This window comes from Equus asinus, chromosome 30 (assembly GCF_041296235.1).
Source record: "Equus asinus isolate D_3611 breed Donkey chromosome 30, EquAss-T2T_v2, whole genome shotgun sequence".
Taxonomy (NCBI): Eukaryota; Metazoa; Chordata; class Mammalia; order Perissodactyla; family Equidae; genus Equus; species Equus asinus.
In genome coordinates, this window is record NC_091819.1 from 1,003,793 (window position 1) to 1,031,610 (window position 27,818).

Consider the following 27,818-nt stretch of genomic DNA (forward strand, 5'->3'; position numbering starts at 1 on the left):
TGTTCTCGCAGACTGTGCGGCCCCTCGCGGCTCGTTGCAGAGAAAACTGCAGCAGAAGGTGGGCGAGCGGGAAACGGGCTCTGTGGGTAGGGGGCTCACACGGTGTGCAACCACATCCTCGTCTCTCAAGGAGACCAGGCCTGGGATTGCTCTGTGGAGAGTGTCCACATATCCCAGTGCCTGGCACAGCTGTGCCCGCAGCTAAGCACATGCTCAATACACATCTGTTGTTGACTGAATGAATGATCATCGCTCCTGCCCACCAGATAGATGGCTGCTTCACGCCACACTCGCCATATTAGCTCATCTGCCCCCCACAACGACCCTGTGAGGTGGGCATCACCATCATCCCCATTTACAGGTGAGGATGGGACGGTACGAAGAGGGGAAACCCTTCCCCACGGGTTGGGGAAAGGCAGAGCCAGGTCTGAACCGGGGCGGAGGGGCCTCAGGTCTCATGTGCTAACCATTCAGCTATACTAGAGAAACTGGGAGGAGCCGGCACACACAGGATGCTGACATGCTCTTGCCTCCCTGTTCAGGCCAAGACCTTGCCCACCAGGGTCTGACAACTGATGTGTTCACAGAAGCACCGAGACTCTGGGTGGGCCCCGTGCCCACACACTGCACGGAGCACCCATGACCCTTGTCCCTGCAGATGCCACACTGGGCCCAGGACGGCCCCAGCCCAGGATGCCCAGTCTGCCTTCGAGCCCCAGGTCCACCTCAGGTGCATCTGGACAGAGGCGGCCTCTTCTGCCCGCGGTGTCCCCCAGGAGGAGACGCCCTCCTCCCTCCCCTCCTCGTCCACCCTGATCATGGGAACAGAGGAGATGCATCTGAGGTGTTAGGGCCCGCAGGCCCCGCAGGCCCACGCCAGAGACGTGGTCTCGTTTGAGAATCCTCATTCCACCAATCTGAAACACGAGGCTCAGCTCGGGACCAGCTACAGAACTTGCAGGACACAGTGCCAAGTAAAAATGTGGGGCCCCTCATTTAGAAAGACTGAAGAATGTTAAGACGGCCACAGCAGAGCACTAACCCCAGCGCAGGGCCCTTCTGAGCCGGGGCCGGTGCGACGGCACAGGTGGCTGGTTACGAAGCGGACCCTGGCCCCCAGCGCACAGGTGCCAAGCCTGGTGACCGTGTCGGGGGAGCCAGCTCCCCGCCCTGACTCTGCTGGGTCTGCCCCAGGTGAGTGAGGCGGGAGCCCAGCCCGTCCCAATTCTTCTCCCCTCTGGCTTTTGTCCTGGACAATAGTCCGCTTCCTTTCTTGTCCCCTCCCAGCCTCCTAATCGGCTCTATCCACCACAAAAGCGGGGGATTAGCTTACGGCCTCGACTCTCACAATCGCTGGACACTTGATCCAGCTCCCATCCTCAGAGACCCCACCCTGGGCCGCCCAGATCTGTGCTGCGGGGGAGGGAGAGTAGACCGAGGGCTCGTTCCCACACTGTGTCCTGCGTCCTGCGTGTGGCCCCGTCCAGAGCCCCGGCAGGTGGAGGCTGGTACTGGGAAGGGATGTGTGCACGATCGAAGGGGAGGTGTGAAGTGGTCCTGAGAAGGAGGGACCAGGAGCACAGACCTGCCTTTGGGAAGCCCCCTGTCTCAGGGGGAGGCATGGCCCCTCTCCTCCAGAATCCCGGAGTCCAAAGGGGCAATCCCCTGTCAGATGGACAGACAGACATGCACGCCCTGCACAGACAGAGGTCTATAATACCGCCTGATGCTTTCACAGGAAGGGAAATGACACCCCTTGCGTGCTAAGGTCCTCCGGGGCTGCATCTTGCAACCCCTTCATCAGGGAGAGATGATTATCCCGCCTCACCACGCCACCCCTCGAAGAACACTGTGGTTCTTGCCTCATACCGCGGCCGCCCCTCCAGGGGCTTCCATGTCAGTGGCAGCAGTTGGGATGAGCCGTGCCCCCTGTGCAGCCTGCCTGCAGCTCCTCATCCGGCCCTGCGTGCCCCTCTCACCCCCACGTGTCCCAGTTCCTTGTGGAAGTGTCTCAGCTCCCTCTTCGAGCCTTCAGGCAGAGGAAAGAGACTGGCTTTGGAGCCCCCAAGCCTCCCTCCAACTCTGGCTCCCCCCTTCACTGGGCGCCCTGCTCCTCTGAGGGGGAGTGACAACAGTGCTGGCTTTGCAGGGGTGGTTGCTTGAGGATGCCCCCAGCAGATGCCCTGGCGGACACAGGCATTCAGTCCACGCATGTTAAATGCAGGAATGAGAGATTGCTCCCACCGCAGCTGGGAGTTCAGTGGCATCGTCACTGACCACCAGCAGGGGACGGGGGCTCTGCAGCGCAAGCTGGGGGAGAGGTGGTAGAATGATACGGTGCGCTAACGGCCCTGGGGGTCAAACACACTCTACACGCGAGGCACCCACACGGGACTACATTGTCCTCTGGGCGAAGGAACCTGAAGAAGACCGCAAGATGCCCCGAGACCTGGAGCAGAGTCCTCAGGCCCGTCCACCTGGGAGGGCTTCTTCCGCAGGGGGCGTTCGGAGGCCCCGAGCACCTGCTGCCTGTGGCCCATTTCCCGTGAGCCAGCGGTCGCTCAGGTCGGGGGACAGTTCAAACCTGCAGATCACAAGGGAGCCGGAATAAACCTCCATATACCTGGTCCCCCATAGGCCACCTAGGGAAGCACCCCTCCCAGCTCCTCAGGGTCCCCTTCAATGTATTGGGCTGGGGTGATAGCTGGTGATGGTGATGGCACCTCCCTGGCACCACCGCGCCCCCCTCATCCCCTCCAGAAGACTGTCTGCCTGGGTTTGGGGCCTCGGGACCATGTGCAAATCCCTGACACTGGGGCGTGGAAGACACTAGGCTCCTCCTCCACCCACCTCTGTCTGGACACTCTCAGGGCCACTCCACCTCCTTGGACACCTCCGAGGGCCAGCGCCGAGACAGTGGTGGGGAGAGTGGGCCAGGGGAGCTGGGTCTGGCCTTCCTCCGGCGAAGCCCCAGCTGGCACCGCTGCAGGGTGAGGGCAGGGCTGCTCCGTGCTCCTTGGTGCTGGAGTCAAGACTTGAACCCAGGCCTCCGGCCCGCAGACACATAGGCTCTCTCCTCCCAGGCAGGCCCTCCAGGTGTGTGAGAGAGGGTGTCCTCACCGGGAGGCCCGGTGCTGCCTGGGGCTGGCTGACACCTTTGGCCAGAGCGCTGGCTGAGTCAGCCCAGCCACTGGACGCCTTGGAGCGGTGTCTTCAAGTGGGCCCCGAGGAGGAAGAGGCAGAGAGCTCTGCTCTGGAACACCCTCCTCGGAAGTAGGACAGAGCGGCCGTCCCTATGGAGCAGTGGAGGCCCCCACTGCTCCTCGCCCTTCTCCTGGGCTCCTGCCTTCCCCTCCTGGGGGCCTTCCCTACCCATCCCGCCCAAACCCCCCGGTCCCCAGGACTCAGGACGGGCCTCCTCCCCAGGCCTGCCCTGACCAGCCCAGTCCCCTCTCTCGTCACTGCTGGTCCTCGGTGGATGCTCCCATGCCCGTCTGGTAGAGAAAGCCAGCTTCTCCCGTCTCCCCTGACATAACCATCCCCACACCTCCCTGATGGCCTTGCCGAAAACCCAGCCCCGTCCCCTTCAAGCAGCCCCCGCAGAGGGGCTCCCAGAGGCCGCTGCTGGCAGATAGGAGGGGAGTGGGGAAAACCACTGATTCTTCCTGGGGAAGATGAGAAACTGGAGATGGGCTTGGAGGGGCTGCTCAGCTTAGCACTCCCAGAGTTTCGTCCAGGCCCTTGGAGCTCAGCACCCCCAACTCTGACTCCCGAGGGCAGTGCAGGCTGGTGGTTAGGAGGGAGCCTGCAGGGTTGAAATCCCAGACCAACAATGACAGGCCAGCGGCCTTAGGTAGGCTCCTGAACATCTAAAAGCCTCAGTTTCTTCATCTGGAAGATGGGACAGCAGCAGCACCTCCCTCCAGGGTGTATGTGCGATGCTGTGGCACAGAGCTTACATACATGCTGTAAGTGCCGGCAGCAGAGACACCAGTAGGTTCCTAGATGTGTCTGTCTGGGCCCACTGGGGGGCTGGGGCTGCTGAGCCCCAAGAATGGACCTTCCTGATGATCTGGCATCTTCCTACAAGAAAGGTCACAGTTCAGGGGATGAACGCCTCAGCCAGGAAGGCATGCCCTCCGTGGGCTGGAGCTGGAGCAGACCGGGAGGCAGAATGCTGGCCCTGAGATGCCTCCCCGGCCCAGCCTCAGATTCTGCATGTCACAATGATCAGGGGGACCCGGAGCCCCCAGAGCTGGGGAGGATCTGAGACACAGGTCTTCCCACTGGCTCTGGAGGAGGAAGAGGAGAGTGGCTGGAAGAGAGAGCCAGCCGTGGGACGCAAAGGAAACCTCCGCCCTGGAGGTGCTGTGGCGGAGGAGCCGGCCCAGCCCCCACATGCCCGCCGGCCCGCCCACCACCCTGGCACAGTTCCAGGGGGGCACAGCGCCAACCCCGAGCTCTCCCCCCACCATGTCCTTTTGCTGCTTCCAAAATAACTCTCTGCTCCCTGCCCAAGTTTAGCCTCTTGGGTGTTTTTTTTCCTCCTGAGACCTGTTCTCCGGCATCTGAAGGGCGGGAAGAGAGACCTGAATGGTCGTGAGAAATTGGGGACTCCCTCTTCTTACCAAGGGACTAGTCAGCACAAACTCTCCCACCACTCTGAGAGCCCCGGAGGCAGAGAGTCCATTTCAGTTTGGTTAAAAGTCGTCATTTCCAACAGAGGGGAGGAGGGTTGGAAATTTCTCCCCCACCCCATCTCCTGTGCCTTCCTAAGGTGTCCAGAGCCCCAGCAGGGGTCCTTGTCCTTGTCCCTGCTCCCAATAGAGTGAATTACGAGCCTAAGGTCACACAGCCCATTAGGGACGAGCTCAGAGGAGGATCCCTATCAGCTCCTTAGGGTGTGTCCCAGGGCAGCCACGAGCAGCATCGCAGGCCCGTCCACACCTGCCTGTCCTGGGGCTGCACCAGAGAAGACCACCTCCGCAGAACTGCCTTCAGGGGAGAAGCAGGACTCTCCACACAGTGCGGACCTGGCAGCCTAGACTTCTCCTCTTGGGACAGTCACCCTTCAGGGCCAGACCAGGCCTGTCTGCTCCAGGCATCCCTCTGAGGAGGATGGCTTCCTCCATCATCCCAGCCAGGGGCCCCAGGGGAGAACAGCTCTGTGAAAGGCCCATCTCCCTGAAGGTCAATGCGAGTGGCCTACTGGTGAGGGGGGCAGGAGGGAAGGAAGGACGGAGGGAAGGAAGGCAGATGGAAGGAAGCATCTGATGGGCAACAGAAAGAACAGACTGGACACCCTGACCCCGCCCCCCTCCCCTGCCCAACACTCGGCTCTGCTGTTGCCTCTGGGCCTCAGGAGCCCGTCTGTGGTTGAGGGGTGGCTGCCCCATCATGAAAGGCCCCCGGCCGGCTCTCTCTCACTCGCTCCCCAGGACCCTTCCACACAGACACTGCTGGTGTTTCCATTTTCAAGATGGAGAAACGGCACCTTGGCAGAGGTTACCTGCCCGGGAAGGCCCAGCTCCTGAGCAGTGGAGCCGAGCCGGCCGTGGCACCAGGCTGCAGGGCCAGACCCCGCCGGGAGGAAGGCCGAGGGCCGGGAGGGGAGCGGGGAGGTGGCAGCGGGCGGGGCAGCTCTGCCTGAGCGAGCCAGGCTTTCTTCACTGCCGCCAGCCGCCCCGCCCCGGCCGCGCCCGCCTGTGCTCTGCCAGAGTTGAGAGGTTTCCTTTACTCCTGCCGCGGGCTGCTTCCTGCCTTCCCTTTGAACTGGGGTGTTGGCTCCCCAGTACTCGCCCGCCCCGGTCTGCCGTCCTGTGGCCCGTCCCCATGCTTGAGGTCCCCAGGGGACCGCACTTCAGCGTCGCTCCCTGCTCCTCTGCCCCTCCTGGCCGCCCTGCTCTGGGGGCTGCCTCCCTGTGCGCCCCCGCCCTCCCCCCGCTGCCCGCGCCAGCGGCTCTCCTGGGCTCTCTCTGTCCCGGGAAGCGGGGATTTCTCCCTGTCTCTCCCACGCTCTAGTTTTTCATCCAAAACGTGTGGACGTTGACGTCCAGGAAAGTTCTGGGACTTGTGTCATGGCAGCCGAGGGACCGAGGGTCAGACAAGCCCCATGTTTCTGGGCAGGGGGGCAGTTCTCAGAATCTATCAGAAAGGGAAACTGAGGCCAGCCCAGGAAGGGTAGCATCGGCAGTGCATCATGAGGCTGGCCACTGACCCCAGACACGTCCTCCTCAAGGCTGGCTCCCCTGCACCCCGGCCGCAGCCCCTCTGCCCCCTCAGGGCACAGGCCCCAAGGCCCACCCACCACACGCAGGAGCAGTTGGGGTCTCCTCCCCACGAAGCCCCAGACTGGGCCAGGAGGAAACTGACGCCCCTCCGGTTGCAGGCCAGCTCCTCCTGCCTCCCAGCAGCCACTCTCTCCCTTCGCAACCCGTCCAACACACACACACTTACAGACACACAGACACACACAGACTCATGTACACAGACACCCACACCCCTATTCCATGCCTCCTCTCTTCCCAGTGCCAGCTCCAGGACTTCCTCCTCCAGGAAGGCTTCCATGACTAACACTTTTAGCCCTGGTCACCCTAATAACAACACTGCTGACATTGCTTGACCTCTTCCGATGAGCCAGACGTGGTGCCACATCCTTTACAAACATGGGTTCAGTGAAGCCACACAACAGCCCTGTGAGGAAGGTATCAGCTCCTTTTACAGAGGAGGAAACCAAGTCACAGAGAGGCCGATCAGCTGGGTTAGGTTCACACGGCTCACAGGTGATGCCCACACCCTGCCCTACTAACCCCTCTGCTCTCCCCCCCAGCACCCTGCCTCCATCTGGTCGGTCGCGCACACCCCAGGAGTGACGAGGAGGATGCGAATCACCCGGAATCTATAAGCACGCCCCTTGTCTGCCCTTTCAGACCAGCTTGGGCTGTGACGGCAGTCCTAACAGGAGCGAGGTCCCACGCAGGCGGGAGGCTGTCCACGGGGCTGCACGGAGCGGCCCCTGGACTGGCCCTGTGGCGGAGGGTGACGGAATGGGTGCTTCGGGGTGACTGCAAGTGCATGGCCCTCGGGTGTTTTACAGCCAGCTGCCCAAGATGGCTTTTCTCCCACCTGATACCCACTTCCTGACACGGCCCGACTTTGGGACAGATGAAGGGACTCTGAGTGACGAGCCAGATCCCCTGCTCGGGGCGGCTCTGGGTGTTTGCCAACAGGTCCTCGCTGCCTGTGTCTTCCCGTCCCTTCGCCATGTGGTGTGGATGCCATGGAGCAGGGGCACCGTGCCCTCTTGTCACCGTCACACTGGAGCGCCCCACAGCCGGGGCTCCCTCTCCCTGGACGGCTTCCCAGAACAGGCCCCACCCGGGGAGCAGGTCCAAGCCCAGGGAGTGCCAACGAGCCGCACCGAGACTGCAGGTCGGGGGAGACTCAAGAAAAGAGCGACGGCTGAGGGATTGTGGGAATTCGAAATCCGCCCTCCCAACCTTGACCATCAAACGGGGCTGGCACCCGGCCCAAAGCAGCCGTCGTTTTTGGACTTGAGTGTCAAAGCCGAGGACAGCAGCTGGGGACAAAGAAGACTTTCTGGTCTTCCCCAGAACCCAGTACCTTCTGGAGCCCACGGTTCCTTGGCGCCTGCCGTGGTTCAGTCTATGGCTCCTTCTGAGGATCGTCAAGCACCCTCTGTCTGCCCTTCCTGCACATCCAGCTGTTTTAATTGGACCTTTTACCTTCTCAATCCTGTGTCGGGAAGACACTCCCTTCCCACCCCCATCCCATCCCAGTAGCCCCTGGAACAGCCAAGCACTGACCAAGACCAGCACCCGCAGGCAACTGCCCAGCACGCACTGCGGACCATTCCCTTGGGCTCCACGGTCACTCCTGGGCTCAGCCTCCCTCCTGTGTGAAGAGCCCCGGAGCTCACCTCTGCCTCCCCCGGACACCCAATGGGAGGCTGCGAATTGTGGTCACCCCCCAGTGTCAGGCTGTGTGCTAGGGACTTTCTACAGATGCGTCACCTCATCTCACCTTCCCAACACCCGCTTCTCCCTGCATACGAATGAAGCACCGAGGCGTGGAGCAGCTCGGCGGCTCTGCAGATGGTGGAGCCAGGAAGGGACAGGGTCTGGGGCCCAGGCAGAAAGGGGTCTCGTCTGGGTCTCCCATCATCAGACGCAAATCTGCACTGTCCTCAGCAAGACCTGGGTTTCGTGGGGCAAGACCAGGCCGGGCGTTTCCCAACGTCGCTGAGAAGGGAAAGGAGCCCCAAGACCGCCCACCCCTGCCCCCGGCTCTGCTCAGCGACAGCCTCCCAGCGACAGGGAGAATCGGGGTCTTGGTCGGGGGGGCTTTCTCGATCCCCAGGGAGACACAAGACCAGCCCAGAAGATCCCACCTCCTCTGAACCCACGTGCAGACTTCACAGCTCTGGGGGAACTGCGACAAGAGGGTGGGAAAGCCTTCCATCAGCGCGCATGGTGGACACTTGGATTCCAAGCGTGGCTTCCTTCCTGAACAAGTGTCCGTCTGGGAAGACAGGTGCTGGGAAGGAAGCTGGACCAGTCAGCCTCCAGGAGGCCCCGTCTGTCTCCCCAGCCCCTCACACAGGAAGGGGACTATTCCTCTGCTCCCCCAGATGGAGCCTCTACAGAAGTCTTTTTCAAATTCTTTTTAGCCACAGGACTCTGACATCAAATGACACAGTGTCACACACCCCAATACGTAAACAGGCTAGAAGCGGGCTGCCCTGGGCACAGCAGGCATGCGGTCGGAGCCGGCCCTCCCCGCCAGCACCCAGTGCCCTCGCAGCCCACGGCTCGGCTCACAGGGCCTGTCCTGCTTCACCTCCTGGACTGTGAAGAGTTCGATTGGCCCTTCTGGAATGAGGGCACTATTTTCTCCCTCCCGCTCCCTCCCCTGCCCCCCCCCCCCCCCCCCCCCCCCCCCCCCCCCCGCCTGTGGCTCTTGGAGCGGAAGAGGATGCCCCAACAAGGGACAGAGAGATGGGGAGGGGAGCCCTGTGAAGGGCTGCTGTTCAGACCCTCCGTACCCCGCCGGGATGTCGTCAGCACAGCACGGAGCGCCCTGCTCGCATTTAGTGCAAACTTGCCGGGATCCTGCGAAACGAGCCTGGCTCCCTCTCCCTCTGAGCTCCCAGGGCCTAGACCCCCAAAGCCCCAAAGCTGCAGGACCCCGTGGCTGGGACAGAGGGCCCTGGGCTGTCCCACCTGCTCTCCTCCGCTGACAGGAGGTGATGGAGCCACTGCAGGGCGGAGCCGGGAGGTCCCCTTCCCCAAGAGGTGGGGTGGAGTGGGGTGGGTGATCTGGAATGTGCTCCCACCCCGTCCTCTGCCCAGGAGGTGAGCAGCCAGAGCCCCCAGCCCCAAGGTCCTGGGAGAAGCTGCTCTGAGCCGTCCTCTGGGAGCCGCCCCCAACTGGGTCCCCTTCACGCGCCGTCTCACCCCAACTCCGACTCTAAAAATGGTTCTCTGGTTTTCAGCCCTGGCGCCTGCCCACAAATTAGTGTCTCCAACACGGCCTCCTGGGACACGACTTCAAGGAGGCCCCCGGGGGAGGCAGGAGGCCTCTGTGAAGGGAGACGGTGCTGGCAGGGTCCCTTTCGGAGGAGACGAGAGTGGGTAAGGTCCCCTCTCAGCTTCTGGCGCCCCGCACCAAGGCCACCCAGCCTCAGTGTGACAGCTCGGCTCTCCTTGCCAGGCAGAGGAAGGGACAGCCCTTCTGCCCACTGGAGCACCCCCCCCCATCACCACCCACTCAGTCAGCTTTGCCTGCAGCCACGCTCCCGGGCACCGCTCTGCTGGAGAAGAAAATAGCGAGGGTACGGAGAGCCAACCCTGTCCCTCCAGCGCAGGGTCCAGAGAGTCACCTGTACTGAGCCTTAGCCACCCAGCAAACGCACAAGACAGGGGCCGGCTGGGAAACCAAGTCAGGGAAGCCAGTCAAACGCTTGTCTGCTTTTTAGCCTCGGAACTTTCAACCCGCCCAGCCCCGCAGCAGTCCATTCTGGAGGGGGAGAGGCCTCGGGGATGCCTGCGCCCCAGGGCACCAGCCGGGCAGGTGTCCCAGCCTGAGGTTGGGCAGGCGCCCGCGGGCAGCCGGGTGGGAACAGGGAGGGTGCGCGGCTGGTACTCACAAGTAAGCCGTCAGGGGGTCCAGGCCCCCCGGCACAGCGGAGAGCCCGAGCTCGGAGCAATCAGCCGACAGCATGATGCCGTCCTCCTGGCAGTGGCAGGGGGCCGGGCAGGTGGTCCCTGGGCCGGGCTGAGGGGCGCCGCGGACGCACGGCGTGGTGCACAGTGCAGTGCAAAGCCACAGCGCCCGGAGCCCGGGCGGGCTGGGCATCTCGGCGGCCGGGCTGCGGGGCAACCTGGCGGATGCGGGCTGCGCCGTCGCCGTCGGCGGGGTGCCCACGGGCTCGGCTCGGCTCAGCGTCAGCGGGAGCGGCCGGTGCCGTCAGAGAGGGGCAGGCATTGTTGAGTGATCTGGCTGTGCCGTTTCACGGGCTGGGCTCGGGGCCGGGGAGGGAGACAGGAGGAGGAGTCAAGGAAAGTTCTACACTCCGAGCTCCCCTTCCCTCCTTCCTTCCGAGCTGGCAGCAATTTCATCCAGGAAAGAAAAAAAAGCGAAGAAACCCAAAGCGAGGGAGCAGAGCCAGCACGTGGAGGACCTGCACTTGTCTGGAAGCAGGTCCCAGAGCTGGTGGGCTCAGACTCTCTTGCCTTCAGGGACAGTGTGGGGTCACAGGGGACTCAGAGGAGACCCTCTGGAAGCCACCTTGGAGTGTCCAGGTGCCCAGCCCCACATCGTCTGCAGGAAACTGAGACCCAGGAGAGAAGGGATGTGGTCCAGCACACAGCGGCCTGCCGGTACCGGGGAGGGGGAGGGAGCCAGAATGGGAGTCAGGGTCGGCCCTCGTCCTGTCCCCTGGGGGACGAAGCACAGGGAGGTGGGGCTGGGAAGGGCTGGGCAATGAGGAGGCTTCTCGCTGAGTGGCCCTGCCCGGCCACCCAGGAAGCTGATGCGATTCCACCTGCTAAGTGGACTTTGGGTGCAGCCTGGGTCCAGTCCAAGGCCCCGGGACCCAGCCAGGTGGCCAGGCTGAGGGGCTGCGTCCTGCTGGTCATCAGAACCTGCCGGAAGGTCCATGGATTGGCACCATCTGGAGGGCAGTGCAGGAGCTCGGCCCCCTGTGCTGGAGTCCCAGGGCTTGTCCTGGCCCCAGAGCCTTCGGTCAAGAACTGGGTCACGTCCCTGTTCCCTTCTGACACCAGGGGGCCGCCTTGCTTCCTTCATGTGGCCCCTGCTCTCTGTCTCTCCCATGCTGAGCCAGGCCCAGTGCAGAGCTACAGAGGGCTGTCTGCCTTTCTTGCCGTCTTCCCAGGGTGCATCCAGAGTGGACAAGAAGCTGGAGACCTCGCAGGCAGCCAATGGTCCTTCCATCCCTACCCGCGTACCCCAAGGTCCTCTCACCACCCCCTCCCGTTCTCCGCGGCTGCCATAACATCCCATGGCCACAGTGGCGGTACAGCTGGGCCCAGAAGCCAGCAGACCCAACTGGCTGGGGCCGTGGCCCTGAATGTGGAGGAGCCTCCCAGGAAGGCCAGAGGACGGCCCTACAGGGACACCTGGCTCCCATCACTGGCAAGGCACACAGATGGGAGCCGCCATACCTCCCCAGATGCGCCTGCCCCTACAGCCTCACTTGCCCGTTGCTCTGGCCCCGTTCCCCGGACCGTTTGCAGCTCCCTGTCCAGCGTGGGGGCCCAGGCTCGAAAAGCCATGCTCAAGCTGGGCTGTGACCTCAGTAACACTCCCTCGTGGTGGGTGTGGCAGCTCAGAGCTGAGCCTCCAGCCTGCCTACCTGAGGGTCATTATGGGGCCAGCCCCCAATTCCTGATAAGCACAGAGTCTGAAGAGGACATGACATTCAGTCCCCTGAGGGGCCCCCAGAGCCTGACCTCATTCTGGGACAGCCCCACTCTCCAGCCAGGCCCGAGAAGGGCCCTCCCTGACCCCTGACCGCCTGCACTTCACCGGAGCTCAGGTCGGCCTCCTCATTTGGGGGTCTAACTGCATTTTGGGGCCTCCAACTGGTCCAGGCTCTCTGTGTTCCCGAGGGCCCTCCACCTGACAATCGGTGTCCAGCTCTGGGCACCCTGCCATCCAGAACTGTGCTGTCTGATCGGGGACAGCAGGAGCTCACGAGGCCATTGCAATCCTGGCACATGGTGCATGGTTCCATCCATTGCGTGTGGGACAGACCGTCCCCTCCCCGTGTGCCCCCCCCCCGCCCCCGTCACGCCCCGCCCTGCCACATCTCCACCCTCCTGCTTGCTCTCTGTTCCTCCTGGTCTTTCCCTCCCCCACACCCCCTCACTCTCTCTCTCTCACCTCCCTCCTCTGCAGAGGGAGCAAGGAGGAGAGCAGAGGAGCAGAGAAGACTGCGTACGGCTCCTGACTTCCAAGTCAGTGTGGCTCCCGTGAGCACCCTGGCGGGAAGACAGGCCATGGTTGAGGTGGCCCCTGGGGACACCAGTAGGTGGAGCTAGCTGGGGACAGCAGAAAGGAAGCCAGAAACAGGGTCAGCCTTACTGCATGGAGGGGGCACCATGGGTAACTGGGGCTCTGAACCCAGGGCACCCCAGGAGACTAAAGTCTGAGGACACGGGAGGATGGGGGCTAGGGGCTGCCCTCAAGGACAAACCAGTTCAGCCAGACCCCAGCCCCGGCTGAGCCCTGCTCGGGTTTGCCCACCGGGCCCTCGCGTTGGGCCCCACATCCCGCAAGCATCTCTGAGGCCGTCTCTTTCTTCCTCAGGGGGTGACAGATGGGCACACTCAGCCTCAGCCTGGACCACATCCTTTATTCCCAACTCTGCCCTGTCACAGCACAGCCCCAGGGAAGCCAGGCCCGAGCAGGCCAGCCTGGCCGGCCCACCTGGCTGGCCCTCACTGCCCGGTGGGCACAGGCCTCCTCTGCTCCTTCACGGCCTCATGAGAGACTCAGGGAAGCCCGTCCAGCAGTGCCTGGTTCAGACAGTTGAAGAGGTGGATGTACTGCTCCTGGGGTGGACGCAGGGTAAGGAGGCTGCCCCATCCAACCAGAAGGCCCCGTGTCCCAGCCCTGCACATCCGAGAGCATTGTGGTCCACAGCACCACCTGGCGGCCGCCCGGACAGTGCACCCTGAGGCCGCCCACAGAAGGGGCAGAAACCGCGCCCCCCCCCACCCTCCCACCCCGCCCCCACGCCACAGCCCAGCCCCTGGCCACCTCTCACCAGCGTCAGGTTCATGAGGCCACAGGCCTGTGACTGCTGCAGGGCCACATTGAAGACGTCCACTGTGCCCTCAGCCCCAACCTGCTGCAGCAGCTGGGCCATGGCCAGGAAGGTGTCCAGTGGGGCCGCATCGTGGCTGCAATTGGCCTAGAGTTGGACCAGGTCCCTGGGGGAGGGAGGACGAAGGGCCCCAGGTCTGTAGGGAGACCCAACCTGGGTCTAGGGAGCTGGGAAGGCACCCTGGGCCCCTGGTGAGCCAGGCTGGGCCCAGGCAGGGAGGATAAACTCCAAAAAGATGTCACATCCAGAAAGGGTGTAGGGTAGGGAGAGGAGAGAGGGAGCGCGGAGAGACTGTGTCGTCTGGACCCAGGACCCAAGCAGGGCTCAGGAGACGTGAGGGCCTGCCGGAGGTACAATGAGGGGGCGCTGGTGCCTGCTCCCCCAGACCCTTGTCCAACAGCACCTGGAGTGGCTGAGCAGCGTGCCCGGCTTCTCCGTGTCCCCCGAGAAGCACTGGCCCACAGCGGCCAGGAAGGGCAGCAGGGTGGTGGCAGGGAGGGCATGCCCCGGCTCCCAGCACAGCAGCTGCAGGCTCTGCACCAGCCTCTCCTGCCCGCTCTCACCCTGGGGGCAAGGACGCCAGGCGTTGGCGCTGGGGAGGGCACAGCACTCTGTCCCACACATCTCTCCCTCCACGGCCTGGGGACCTACGTATGTGACCCTGAGGAGGGTACAGGGCCAGCCTGCCATGCTGCTCTCAGCCACCCAGCGCACTGTCACCACATGCAGGGCTATGGGCTGCTTCTCCATTGGCCAGACTCCTGGGCAGGACCAAGTCAGGGCTGCTCCAGCGGCAGCTCCCCGATGTCTCTAACCCCGCCCCCCCACGCCCTCTCCCCCTCCCCCCCCCCCCCCCCCCCGTGACAGGCCGCACCTCCAACCCCCCACCCCGCCCCAGCTCTGAGGCCTCCCATCCTCTGTCCCTCTGCTCCCTCACCTTCTCCCCGGCGTCAGGCGGGCACAGGGAGACCAGCACACGGGCCCCGCGCTCCCATACCAGCTCCCAGAGCTCCTCTGGCCCCATGGGGCCAGTCAGCACCACGTGGTCTCGGCCGGAAGGCCCGCCCTGCAGAGCACAGCTCGTTGGCCCCAGGCACTGAGGGTGTCCCCTGCCCATCCCGCAGCTCTAGGGCCCCCAAGAGCCCCAGGCCAGGAAGCACAGGCCGTCAGAGAGGGCCACAGGTCATCATCTCACAGGGAAGAGCCAGGCTTCCGGTATCTCGTGAGAGGGGGTCTCCTCCACCTGGGGATGGGCGTCTGAGGAAAGGTGGAATGTGAGACTGCCAGTGTCCCCACCCAGCACCCTGGCCACCCATGCTGTCCACGGCACTCACAGGGGACAGTGCTGTCCTGCTCACGGCCAGGGCAGGGCATCAGAGAGCCAGCGTCATCCCCGATGACCTGGAGCAGGAGCTGGAAGAGACACACACCTGGGCCTGGGCAGAGTCCGTGGGAGGGCACGCCAGGTGGGGTGTCAGCTGCCTCAGTTCTCACTGCCCCCACAGGCCCGAGTGTACCTCGTACTCCTGCAGGAAGCCGGCGTTGGTGTTGGCCGCCCTTTCTGCGCATGCCTGGGTGAAGCTGGCCGCGGTGATGGGCTGGAGCCTGGGGGGCGGGGTGGGGAGGGCCGAGGGCACTGCAGGGTCCCCAGCTCTGGCAGCGAGTGCTCTCCTCTCTGCTGTGGACAGGAGTCAGGAGCCGGTCGGTGGGAGGGCATGGGGTCCTGCACCCCACCTGGCAAGGGCCTGGGGAGCTGCGACTCACTCAGAGGGGTCCGAGGGCCCCTCCGGAATCTTGTTCAGGAGGCAGCTGTGCAGGAAGATGTACTGGCTCTTGGGGGGAGGAGGGGTCTGACGCCAAAGGAGTCTCCAGGCCCAACCAGCAAGACAGGGGTGGGCGGGGGAGGGAGGGAGGCTGGAGGAGCCCCTGGGAGCCGCCCCGTGCATCCCAGAGGGTGGAAGCGGGCAGCCCACCGGCCCCCCGCCCCCCACATCCTCTTCCACAAAAGGGACACAGAAGCCTGGCAGGTGGTGCCATATTGCAGCCCCTCCTCCCCGGGTCCTCTGTGAGCTTCCTCCCCTGCTCCCTTCAGACCTGTGGCCCCCTGGCCGTCCACCTCCCACACAACTTCTTGGGGTCCCGGCCTGTTGAGCCCTCACAGGGGTCTGAATCATGAGGGGCCGGTGCAGCCGCAGCGTGTACACTGTGTTGAGCACGTCCACCACCCGCTCCTCCTCCAGCTGCTGCAGCAGCCTCAACAGGGCCACGAAGGTGCCGCTGCGGCCGACACCCGCATGGTGGGGACAATGGGGCAGCTGCAGGGGCGAGGGGCTGCCGCGGCCACACACACCCCCACACCCCATCCTGAGCCCCCCCCACCCAGGCCAGGCAGCCTCCGACCCAGCCTCACCTGCAGTGCATCAGGATGGGCCCAGGGCCCTGGGAGGCCCTCACTCGCTCCTGCACCAGCTCCACGAAGGCCAACAGCGAGCTAGGGGCTGCGGGCACATTGTGGTCAAGCCACGTGGTGAACTGCAGCTGTCTCACCCTCCGTGGCTGCTGCTGGGCCATCTGAGGTGGGGAGGGTGGAGGGGCCGCTGCTTCCCCTCATCTTCCTGACCCCAGGGTCCCCGGCCTAGTCATTCAGCTTTCTTCATCAGACGCCCGAGGATAGGACTGGTGCCTCCCCTCTCAGACTGGGTGACCCCCAAGGACAGGACTGGTGCCTCCTCCCTCAGCCTGGATGCTTCCCTTGGCTCCTTCTCCAGCCTCTTGGGTGGTCCCTGCCTGGAGGGTGCCCAGGCAGAGGGGCGATGCTGGTCCCTGGCTTTCCTGCCCCAGGAGGCACAGCCTGGGAAGGCAGATGGGACACAAGGCTTCAAGATGAAGCAGCCAGCCCTGAGGGCAGGGCAGGAACCTTCACTGCTCACCTGCTCTGCCTTGACTCACTGTGTGACCTCAAGCAGACCCTTACCCTCTCTGTGCCCCCATACTTTCCCTAGCCACCAACTGCCCTGGGCAGTGCCGGGTGCCTACAATCTCAGAAGGAAGGAGGCCCAGGGACCCAGGAGGTGGGGTACTCTTCCCCAAGGGTCTCAGCTCAGATGCCCACCCCACCCACCCTGTCCCATCCCCTGGGGCACATAGTGTAGCAGGATCTCCCGCGTGGTCCACTCATCCTGGGGCTCCTCGGCCAGGAGGTGGACGGTGACATGACCGCGGTGACAGGGGTGGGGTCGGCCGGTCAGTAGTGCTCACACAGCACCCGGGGCTGAGGGTAGAGTGGAGGGGGCGGTGGTGGCCCCAACCCTCCCACCCGTCTTCCTGGGTCTGCGGACAGTCTGCGCAGCTCCGAGGCCACCTCCCCCAGACCTCTCGTCTGACCCCAAGGACTTCAGCAGCTGCCGGGTCCCTTTGGGAAACTGGCTGGCCTTACTGAGGGCCACCCAGCCTCACGGCTCCAGCAGCAGGACAGACCCAACCAGCGTTCTCTGTCCAGAGCCCTGCACGGAGCAGGACACAGAGGAGGCCCCTCGGGCTTGTCGGAAGAGAGGATGCAGGTGCCCACCCTGGGGCAGTCGTCCCTCGCCGGCCCTGTCTCCTAACCCCCCGCCCCATCTCCACCCGGAGCCGGTGGACACACTGAGCAGTGGCAGAGGCCAGCGGAAACTGGGTCAAGCCAGGAGCTGGAGTCCCTGGGCCCTTACGCTGCCTCCCTTGCCTGGGTGGCCTTGGGGACCCCACCAACCTCACTGGTCCGGCCTCAGTTCCGCCTGACCCACCCTCCCACACCTGGACCCCCCTGGCCATTCCTGCAAGGAGCGCACGTGCCCCCTGGTGGCCATTCTGGAGACTGCGGGGAGCTCACCCTCCCGTTATCCATGCCCACGGTCAGCATGAGGATGACGCGGACCTGCTGCTCCCACAGCAGCCGCCAGAAGTCCCCCAGAGTCTTCTTGAGGGGCCCCTGCGTGGTGATGAACTCCTGCGAGTGGGCATAGCCCTGTGGGGGCGGAGGGCAGGAGCACGGGAAGTGGTGACACCTGGGTCCCCTGGGCCCCACCAAGCACGAGGCAGTCAATACCCCTCGCATGATCTCCAGGAGAGAGGAGCAGCATCTCTGCGTCGGCGTGTGCAAACATGCCAACACACGTGCGGGGTTCACATCAGGAGGGGTGGCCTCGGGGACACCACCACACCCCAGCCCCACCTGGATGGGGCAAGAAAACCCTACGAGACAACTCGGGATATAGCAGAAGTGCTGTCCCCAGGTCACCCTCTTTGCCAACCTTCCTGAATCAAACTCTGTGCTTCCTCCACTGCCCTCCAGAGAAACCTGAAGCCTCAGCCTGATGAGCCAGCTCCCTCATCTAGCCCCACTCAGCCTTTGCTGTCTCACGTCCCCCCACTGCACGCTCACCCCGCACACGCCTGGACACCCCGCCACAGGCTGTGCATGTCCTTTCTCTCCTTCAACACTTAGAATTCTGCTCGTCCTCAAGAGATCAGTGGAGGCCTTCTCAAGACCTCAGAGACTCAGTTCCTCCTTCCTCCACGTGCCCTGAGCACTGTGCTGGTTCCAGCACTCCTCACATTGCTGGTAGGTGTGACACACACCTGCACACACGTGCACACACACACACATACAAGCTGCTTTGAAGGTGGGAATTCGGTTAGCTGGCCCTGCCTCCTGTGGGCCTGACGTGGGGCCTGGCACATGGCAGGCCCTCAGGAACCACCTGCCAGGTCGACCTACAGAAACTCCAGCTGGTGACCTTCGTGGAGGAGAAGAGGCGCGTCCTGCCAACAGCTCTGTCCCCGGCAGATGCCCCGCAGAGAGCCCTTCCCGCAGGCGGCCTTACCAGGAGGAAGTTGGCATTGACGTAGTCCGAGTGGGGCTCTCCCTCCAGTGGGGCCAGCCGCACCAGGGAGTGGTCATCTGCACAGGGCGAAGCCGAGCGGTCAGAGCCTGGCACACGCAGCCCCTCTGGCCCGCCGCCCTGGCCCGGCGCTCACAGGGCAGCTCGTGTGGGTAATGGTTCTTGGCGGTGTTGGCGGGGGGCTCGGCCTCCAGTCTGGGCTGTTACTTGCCCACCTCCTTCAGCTCCTGCAGAGATTGGGGGCAGGTGCTGGGGGCTGACCCCACCCTAGGAGAGGGGCAGGGGCCGTGCACAGCTGGGAGATCCCCCCCACCTCCAGGGCAGGTCCAGGCCCCCTAGGTGCCTGCGGCCCTCCCTGCTCTGGGCCTGAGGACCCCCGAGGCCGTACCTCAAACTCCTGGAAGAAAGCCTGGTGGGCATGCACGCTCTTGGCCTCGTAGCTCTGCCAGAAGCTGTGGACGGGGATCGGCCAGTGGGAGCACCTGGCGGGAGGAGGGGGAGAGGGCCCACGGCCTGGTGTGCAGTCCCGCCCTGCGCCCAGGTGGGTAGTGGGGACGGGCCTGGCTGCATGACCTGATCACCTGGGAGCTGCTGGGAGCACAGCCCCGGGTCCCACTCCCCGGAGTGGAGCCAGCACGCTGAGCAGGTCCCCCGACGCACGGCCCAGGATGCCACCACCGATGTGGGAAGATGGTGGGGCAGACAGGCCACAGGGGGACGCACCAGTGAGTCATGCCTTAGAGCTCTCCTGGGTCCCAAGGAGGGCTCTGTGCACAGCCCTGCTCACTAATGTCGGCTCAGTATGGAGTCAATCCAGGGAGGGCGGGAGTGAGCAGAGGGCACAGTTACAGCCCTTGCCCTCCAGAGCCCCAGGCCAGTGACCCCGGCCAGCAGAGAGCCCCTCGGGAGAGGAAGAAAGAAAAGAAAGAGACTGGTCTGATAGATCCAAGTGGTTAGTCAGGGAGAAGGTAAGGACTGGAGTGGGTGAGTTTGGGGGAGGGGGGGAGGAGGGGAGAGGAGAGAGGAGAGGAGGAGGTGAGGGAGGGAGAGGAGACTCCAGGGTGGACAGCAGCCAGGAGCTCCAAGAGTTGGAGAAAGGGCCCTGGCGAAGGTGTGACGAAAGTGTGCAGGTGGCCGAGGAAGCACAGTGCGGCTGGCAGAGGCCTGCGGGCCGTCTGGGATGCAGCCCCGGGGGAGAAGGCCACGTCCCCTGACCTGAGCAGGGCAGGGCGCCCCTGCCCACCACACCAGGCCGTCAGGAGGGGCGGGAACACGCACTCGCAGCAGGTTGTAAGCTGTCAGCTCTTGGGAAAAGCGGCTCTTCTCTTCGCTGCAGAGGGTGAAGAGGCTGTGGGAGGCAGCCCCGGGGGGACAGAAGGTGGGCTGGCCTCTTGGGGAACGGGGTCCTCCTCCCCCAGCCACGCTGGCCCCAGCCTTCCCTCCCACTCACCTCTGCCCCCTCACCCGCCTCCAGTACAACAGGCCCAGCACAGCACAGACGGTGAGGACGCCAGCCACCACGATGCCCGCCGCCGCTGTTGGGGGCATTGCTGCCCAGGAGACACCAATCCGGGGCTCTACGGAGGGCAGGGCAGAACATGGCAGCCTGTCCCACTGTCCTGCAGACATGCCAGCCTCTGCTGGACTTGAGACCCTCTGGGGGGAGGGCACAGTGACAAGCCCTCCCCCAGAAGTCCCAGATGCCAAACCGAGGCCAGAGACGGCTGCCAGGGGGGCCACCCTGGAGAACACATGGCAAACTCTCCATGCCCCACTCCCGAGCCCGCCCCAAAGACCCCACTCTGTTCCCTGACACCCTCAAAGAAAGGAAAGAAGGGAGAGGCCTGGCCTCCTGGACCTTCCAGAATGCTCTGTCCGGTGTGGTAGCTGCACGTGGGTATGGAGCACGTGAAATGTGGCTGCTCCAGATTAAGACTTGCCCTCAGTGTAAAATACACTCAGGATCTCAGACTTGACCCAAAAAAAAAGGATGTAAAATATCTCAATCATTTAAAATAACGCATCACATATTGATATAGCATTTTTTTTTAAAGATTTTATTTTTTTCCTTTTTCTCCCCAAAGCACCCCAGTACATAGTTGTATATTCTTTGTTCTGGGTCCTTCTAGTTGTGGCATGTGGGACGCCCCCTCAGCGTGGTTTGATGAGCAGTGCCATGTCCACGCCCAGGATTCGAACCAACGAAACACTGGGCCACCTGCAGCGGAGCGCGCGAACTTAACCACTCAGCCACCGGGCCAGCCCCTTGATATAGCATTTTTGATATCTTGGTTTAAATAAAATGTTACTAAAATTAATTTCACGTCTTTCTTTTTACCTTTTTAACGTAGCTACTAGGAAATTTTAAATGACATTTGTGGTTCACGTGGTGGCCTGCCTTAAGCTTCCACTGGACAGCGCTGCTCCAGAAGCTTGAGGGCCTGGGAGCAGCGGGCACAGAGGGCAGGGCAGGGAGGGTGGGCCGTCACGGTCCGGGCCCCTGCCTCTCCTGCCCCATCCCTCTGATCCCGGGCCGAGCCTGGGGCCCGGAGCCCCTCATCTCTGGTCTGGGCCTCCAGCTCTGCGAGGTGGGACATGTGCTCCCTGCAGTCTCGGCTCAGAGCCTCCTGCGGCTGGTTGGGGACGAGCCTCACACGAGGGCCCAGTGCTCCGCCCACCCCAGCGCCCAGCTGGAACCCTGGCTGGGTGCCCGCCCTACCTGAGAAGGCCAAGAACGAGAGAACAGTCTTAGGAGTGCTGTGTCTGGTGAAGGCCACGACGCTGAACCTGGGGCAGAGAGACAGGAGCTTCTGTTGGGGAGGGGCAGGCAGAGAGGGCAACTCAGTCACAAGCAACGGAGCCTCAAAGATGAGAGCCCCTCACCTGTTTAGAGCTACCTGAAACTTCAGAACAAGCTACCCTAGCTTCTCTTCTGTGTTCCCTGTCCCACTCTGAGAGCAAGGAGGTGTCTAAACATCCTCGGCATCACCCTGGCAAGCTGAAACAGCACCCCTCCCCCCTTCTTCTCCGAAAAAAGAAACATCTGACAGATGGTGGTTCCCCTTTTCGCCTTGTCTACCAGGAAACCCAGTCAAAATAACTCTATTGACCCTTATGGACCAGTACGTGCTTTCTCTTTGCAACTCAGTCCAGATCTTTTGTTGAGAGAACGTGTGAACAACCCACAACCGAAACTTACAGCGGCTGCCCCTCCCCTCAGCCTTAGCCCTCACCGATACTGGGAGCCCGGCTTGAGCCACCCATTGCATATCTCCTGGGTCTGCCCACAGGCACCTCCAGGATCTCGGCACAGCCCAGTGCCCCGGAGGGAAGGGGTTGGGGAGCAGGATGACTAGGTAGGAGTCCTGATCTCCATAGTAGTGGTCATACCACGTGCGGTTGAGGGCTTCCTGGGGAGGCCGAGCCACTGGCAGAGAGAAGAGAAACAGCGAAGGGGCCAGGCAGGGTCGGCAGTGGGGCCCAGGCCTCCCTCCTCCGCAGAGGGTACCCCGTTCCTCCAGCACTCTCCCACAACTCATGATGCACCGTCAGCCCCATCTTCAAGAACATGCCGGGCCCCGCTTCCCACTCGGAGACTCACGCCGGCCCCAGGCATTTCACCTCCTCAGCCTCCATGCCCGACCCCTCAGCCTCGCCCTGCTTGGCAGTGGCCAGGGTCACTCAGGCCCTCGGGGGCCAGGACTCACGTGACGTGTTAGTGTTGGCAGTGACTGTACCACTGGATCTGCCTATCGTCCTTCCCAAACATGCCCTGTGCGACCATCACTCCCATCCCCGGCTCAGGCTCCAGCTCGGGGGCTGCGGCTAATGCTGGGGGGTGCCAGGCTGGGGACGGTGAGCAGGAGAGTGAGGTCCTGACGGGGCGCCTAGCAAGGTCCCCAAAGGTGGGGTCATGCCATCGATCCCCAGCGCCCCTCACGGTGCCTGCCACCCAGTGGCTGATGGAGACAACTACATAAGGACTGGAAGATTCCTGGACCGGCATGCAAGGCCTGAGGCTCATGGCACCTGGAGCAGGGCCACAGAAAGGGTTGGAACCTGAACCTCAGCTCCCTCTACCAGAGTGGGGATGACATGATTACATGGGGCTGTGTGAGGATTAAATGAGATGACAGCACAGAGGCTGGGACACAGAGAGGTCCACATGACACCACCGTCACCTCCTCAGGTGGACACCACCACCAGCCACCAGGCAGGGCACTCCTTCGGAGCCTCATTCCTGCCCTGCAGGATTCCAAAGGACCCCTCTGCACCCCCGACCCCCACCCGGTTGTATCCTGCCCACTTGGCCAGAGGAGAAGAGTTGAGGCACCTCGGCTGTGTCCCCTTACGCCCTCACGGGTCCACCCGGTGGCATTGGGCCCCACTACCTGATGGGGCCCAGCAGCAGTGCTGAGCACCAACTCATAGCAGGTGCCCAGAGAGAGGTGAAGGAAGGTGTGACTGGAGACCCCCCTGTCTGACCACCGCGGTCTGACTGGTGCCACCCAGGAGGTCTGTGAGCACCAGGTGTAGCCAGCCAGTGCCCGCAGGACCCGTCCAGGTGGCTCGCAGTGCACTGGTGCCCAGAGCACAGAGCACCAGCTGATCCGGAGACAGGGGGGCTGCAGGAAGGATGGAGAGGGCGAACCCAAGCTGGAGAGAGGACCCTGGAGCAGGATCCCGGTGCAGACCCCCACAGCAGGGAGCCAGGAAGCCCAGCCATGCCGGGACATGGTTGCCAGGAGCTCTGGATGGCCCCACCCCTCCCCGATCAGCAGCCACCTGGGCCCCTGCCAAGGGCCTGCGCACCTGTCCACTGCTGGACACTGGTCTTCCCCTGGAGGTGGCCAGCGCAGGTGGTTACCTCCAGATCATACTTGCTACCTGGTAGCAGGTCACTAAAGTTGTAGGACAGGGTGCCTGGGGGCACGGAGATATTCCGTGCCAATGTCTGGGACTCCAGGTGGTAGAGGAGAAGCTGGTAGCCATCCTGCACCCCTGGGGCAGCACCCCACGAGGCCTCCAGGCTGGATGGGCTCCCAGGGCTATGGAGCTGCAGGTGGCAGACGGTCGATGGGGCTGCGTTGGAGGGAGGGAAGCACTCAGTTCAGGACCTGGGGGCATCACCCTCTCCTTCTGAGTGGGCCATTGTACCCTGCGTGGTCCTCGGAGACACTGACGTCTTGGCTACCCTGCCCCTCGGCAGCCCTCCAGGGCAGCCACTTCCTTCTCAGACACGGGGCAATGCCTGTATAACCCCTCTCAGCCTGCAGGCCACACACCAGTGTAGACAGTGAGGGTGACAGTGGCATTCTGCCCACACGGTCGCAGGGTGGTCACTTCCAGCTGGTAGCGACTTCCTGGCACCAGGCCCTGGAACTCAAAGCTGGACGCATTGGTGTGGACCTGGAGCGGCCGCCCTTCAGGAGAGCCGAGGGGGTGCAGGCAGGTGAGGCAGAGGGCATGGCTGAAAACGGCCTGGCTCTGGGGCTGCCCAGCTCAGAGAGAGGCTGGTCGGTCTCCCCTGGCTGCTGACGTTGACTTTCAGAGGCGGTCCTGGGGAAAAGGGGGAGCATTCTGGATCTCCCAGCACCCCTTCTGCCCCAAAGAGGGAGGCGAGGCAAACGGGACAGAGTAGAGGCAGGGTCTGCATGGAGAGGCTGGCCCTGGACCCCCCTCCCTCCCAGACTCCCTTCTTCCCAGCTAGACCCCCTCCCTCCCAGACCTCCTCCCCTCTGAAGACATCTACCTCCACACTCCCGGGCTGGGCTCCCTTCCACGGAGTGGCACTCGTCTTCCTGTAGGAAGGAGGTGGTGAGGGGGAGATTGGCAGAGGACTCTGGGGTCCAGGCCTCTGTGAAAGCCAGTGGGGACAGGCTGGGATCAGAGGGAAGCTGTCCTCTTGCCTGACACCACCCGCAGACAGGGCCAAAGGGGCTTCAGGGGCAGGCACACTCAGGTGCCAGAGGCAGCCCGAGGCGAGGGCAGACTGTTCTCGTCGTCCTGCCTGCTGGTGGGTGGGAAGGGGCGGCCTCTGTTCTGGATAATGCAGTCCAGCTGTGGGGCCCTCAGAGAGGCGGGAGGGCTGGACCAGCCCTGGAGAGCAGGGGCCCCACCCACCTGGACCCAAAGCCCACCTCACCTTGGCCAAGAAGGCCCAGAGCCAGAGGAGGGAAGCGAACAGCACTGGGGGCCTCATCCCGAAGTCTGCAAAGGAAAGTTGGGAGGCAAGGGGAGGAACCAGTACCCCCTCAACTCTCCCCTCGCCCCACTGGCTGGCTGGCAAGGGAGGCAAGGCTGGTTCAGGCAGACGGCAGGCAGCCAGAGCAAGGGGCTGCCTCTCAACACCAGACCGTGAGCCCCACCCCGCCCGGCCTGGCAGGGCTCTGTGAGGGGAGAGAGACGAGACTGGCTCAGGGACCAGAAAGTGCAAGGGGATTTCAACTCTCAGGCTCAGACAATCCCCCCTCTCCCTGTGCCTCCCCCACCTCCACCCCCTTCCGGCAGCTGGCTTTCTGAGCAAGAAGATGTCCTGTTCTCTGAGGAAGACCAAGAGGAGGAATGGCCTCGCAAGTGGACACAATAGCAGTGGCAGCTGGCTGCACACTCCTGGACCCTGGAAGAGAACTGTGGACTCTGCTGGCACGTGGGAGACCCATGGGGTGTTTGTGTTCCTGGGGAGAGGGGGCCCCCGGTGACCTTGTGTGTTGTGTGTTGCTGTGAGCTGGGTGGATGGAGCAGCTCTGAGGGCGTGGCCCCTTCTGTGTATCCGGGTGTCCCGGTGCTCCTGGGGACAGAGGCACCGGAACACACCCTAAAGGCCTCAATTCAGCGAATGCAGGTCTGGAAGAGCCCACCTGGCACTTGGCACCATCTGCTCCCACGCCCTCACTGCCCAGATGAGGGGGCTGACACCCAGAGAGGGGAGAGCCCAGCCCGGGGCCCCGAGCCTGTGAGCAGAGGAGCTGGACTTGAACCTGGGCCTTCTGGTCCCACTGAGCAGAGATGGCAAACCTTGCTCTGAGCCCCCACATTGGGATCCTCTCAGCTCAGAACGCTCCAAGGAGCCCCTCACGTCCCTAGGGTTTGTGCTTGCCTTCCTCGATAGAGATGCCCTCCCCATCCGCCTCCCCATCCCCCACCCCCACCTGGGGCCCGGCCTAGAGGACGGAGGGGTTGAGGCTTCACCCCTGCCTAGAGACAGCTCCTCACCTCGAGCTGCCCACTGTGTGGCCCCCCAAGACAGATGCAAGGGAGGGAGAACAGGAAGAGAAGGAGGAGAAGGAGGTTCCGGGCCCTGGGAAAGAAGCCAGGACTCAGACACTAACTCAGGAAGTGGAGAGGGGAAATTTGCAGAAAACAGGCAGGTGGAGAGACTCTGAACCCCAGACACCTTCTGTGGGAGCCAGGGCCAGCCCTGTGGGAGGACAGGCTGCACAGAGATCAGCTCAGGCCAGACCCAGGGGCCGCCTGCCGCGCCCTGCTCCACCCAGCCCAAACCTCAGAGCCGCCCACTGGCCCCTGGATGGGGGCCTGGAAATTCCGGCCTGCAGACTCATCAGATTTTCTAGGCCGTGTGTGTGTGCACATGTGTATCTGTGCACGCATGTGCTCTTTCAAAAGAGGTAGGGGGAGAGAAACTAGGAAAACTGACGTGAGAGGGAGGAGGTCCCAGTCTGGCTGAGCTGCCCCCCATCCCGCCTGACCTGGGGGCACCTCACTGTGCTCTTTCTCGTAGTGTCCCCATCAGCCCCAGTGAAGGCAGGGAGTGGGGTGGGACATCCTAATTCAGAATCTAAGTAGAAGAGATGCAGCAAGACGTGGCTGCAGGTAAGGGGGAACTCAGACGCTTCCCAAGAGTTCCCACAAAGAGGGGACCATGCAGACTCCGTAGCTCATCCTGTGGACAGCGAAGACCCACCTGCCAGCCTGGGGCCGCCTTGGGGACGGGAGGGTGGCTCAGGGAGGGTGCAGAAAGGCTCTGACAGAAGCGACAGACCCCCCAGCCCAGGCCTCTCCACTCAGCAAACAACCTCCCACGGGCTAAGTCCCCTCCAGCAGCCGCTCACACAGACAAACCCACACCCTCTGCCTGGGGAACCCCGGTTCCTCCCCAGATCTCGGAGCACCTACTGACTCCTTCTAGAAGGAGCCAGCCCGGAGGCAGAGGAGGGCAGGGGATGGGTCCAGATGTCCTGGTTCCCAAATGTGAGCCTGCCTGGGCTCTCCTGCGGCTGGCCCAGGCCCCTGACCGGCTCTCCCCGGGCCTGCGTCAGGCCTCCCCACGCTGGGGAAGATAACCACCAGGCAGGAGGGGTGGGCTGGCATGGACTGCCCAGTCTCCCAGTCCTCCTCCCACGCTCTGGGGAAGGTCACTGGAGAGGGAGGCCCAGGGCCCGCTGACCAGGCTGTGGGAAGGCAGAAGGATTGCGAGGAGCTGTGCACGCGTGTGCCGGCAGCCTGGGCATGTGTGTGGACGGCGATCCATGAGGGTGCGCACACCTATCTGGATGAATGTGCATGTGTCGGCATCCAGGGACATCAAGGAGGGGCAGGGGGGACAGGAGGTTCCCCTGGGAAGAAAAGGCCCTGCTGGGGAACAGATGCCCATTTTGCCAGCTCTGGGCTTGAGAGAGAGGGAGAGACTCTATTCTGTCCTAAAGTCCTCCTGACGGGGACCAGGTCCAGCCACCCGGCAGAGAGCGGGGCTCCTCGCTGGAGCTCCCAGCAGGCTGCCCTGGCTCCCCTGGTGCCCAACTGGCCTGAGTGACTGGTCTTTCGGCTGGGGGGCTAGGTAGGGGAAAGCCCCCTCACCAGCAGGCACCCAGAAGTGGTCATGGAAACTGGGTCGGGAGAGGGCTGGGCATTCCGGGTGGCCCACAGAGATAGGACCCCAGGACACGCCCAGGGGCCTCCCTGCCCCCTGCCGGCCCAGGCTCATCCCACGTTCCTAACAGCACTTCTCTGCCCCACTCACTGTGAGACTCCTCCCACGTCCCCCTGACTCCTCCTGGGAGAGGCCCCCCCCACCCCAGGTCCCGGCTCTCTGTGTCTCTGTCTCCCCCACACAGCAGGGACACACTGGGGGAAGCCGGCGGGGCTGGCCCAGGAGTTGGGGGTGTCGGAGGATCTGGGAGCCTAGGGCTTCTCCAGAGAGGAAGGGGGAAGGCCAAGGAAGGGGACAGGACACAGGGAGTGTGCAGGACCCAGGAGTCCTGGCCTTGGCGACTGACCCTGTCCTCGAGATCCCCCTTTGGAATTTTATAGGGTGGCAGCCTTTGACTGGGCTGGCAGCAGCCTGGCCTGCTCCCTTGTGCTGAGCAAGGACTTCTGAGAATCCCGGATAACCTGCCCCTCTGAGGGGCTCCTCACACTGAGGACAGGGAGGTGTGGCTCGCAGCCCTGGGACTGGGGAGTGACTGGGGGAGGGAGGCGGTGTGCTGGGCAGCCCTCCCTGAAGGCTGGCTGGAGAGGGTGGGCAGTGGGGACAGGGGTCTGCAGAGAGATGAGACTCACACCCAGACGCTGCCCCGGACCCCCTCCCACAGCAGCCCCGGCAGCCG

General features: G+C 63.5%; 2 protein-coding genes and 1 long non-coding RNA gene across 4 annotated transcripts in view; all 3 read right to left on the minus strand.

Annotated features, from left to right (window-relative positions):
- The window catches only part of LGR6 (leucine rich repeat containing G protein-coupled receptor 6), a 107,076-nt gene extending 96,562 nt beyond the window's left edge, over window positions 1–10,514 (minus strand). For both annotated transcript variants that reach the window (XM_044762853.2, XM_014843182.3), the window contains exon 1: window positions 10,169–10,514. In XM_044762853.2, the coding sequence (XP_044618788.2) occupies window positions 10,169–10,377 (209 nt within the window). In that variant the 5' untranslated portion in view covers window positions 10,378–10,514. The remainder of the gene's footprint in view (window positions 1–10,168) is intronic.
- A 2,370-nt stretch (window positions 10,515–12,884) lies between these two features.
- Window positions 12,885–25,063, minus strand: LOC106832345 (receptor-type tyrosine-protein phosphatase V-like). Its single transcript, XM_070501421.1, is given in 23 exon segments — window positions 12,885–13,097; window positions 13,313–13,448; window positions 13,776–13,936; window positions 14,024–14,132; window positions 14,302–14,438; window positions 14,568–14,652; window positions 14,703–14,785; window positions 14,890–14,977; window positions 15,137–15,204; window positions 15,532–15,667; window positions 15,783–15,943; window positions 16,516–16,592; window positions 16,595–16,643; window positions 17,241–17,375; window positions 18,235–18,311; window positions 18,389–18,479; window positions 18,641–18,825; window positions 22,752–22,877; window positions 23,065–23,334; window positions 23,538–23,727; window positions 23,729–23,811; window positions 24,005–24,053; window positions 24,398–25,063. Coding segments are annotated over 23 exon segments (2,613 nt in total). The 5' UTR covers window positions 24,455–25,063; the 3' UTR covers window positions 12,885–13,037.
- On the minus strand, window positions 19,598–21,476 carry LOC139039764 (uncharacterized). Its single transcript, XR_011499361.1, has 3 exons — window positions 20,972–21,476; window positions 20,591–20,693; window positions 19,598–20,470 (listed from the first exon to the last, which is right to left on the minus strand). It is a non-coding gene; the product is annotated as an uncharacterized lncRNA (long non-coding RNA).
- Window positions 25,064–27,818: the final 2,755 nt, after the last annotated feature.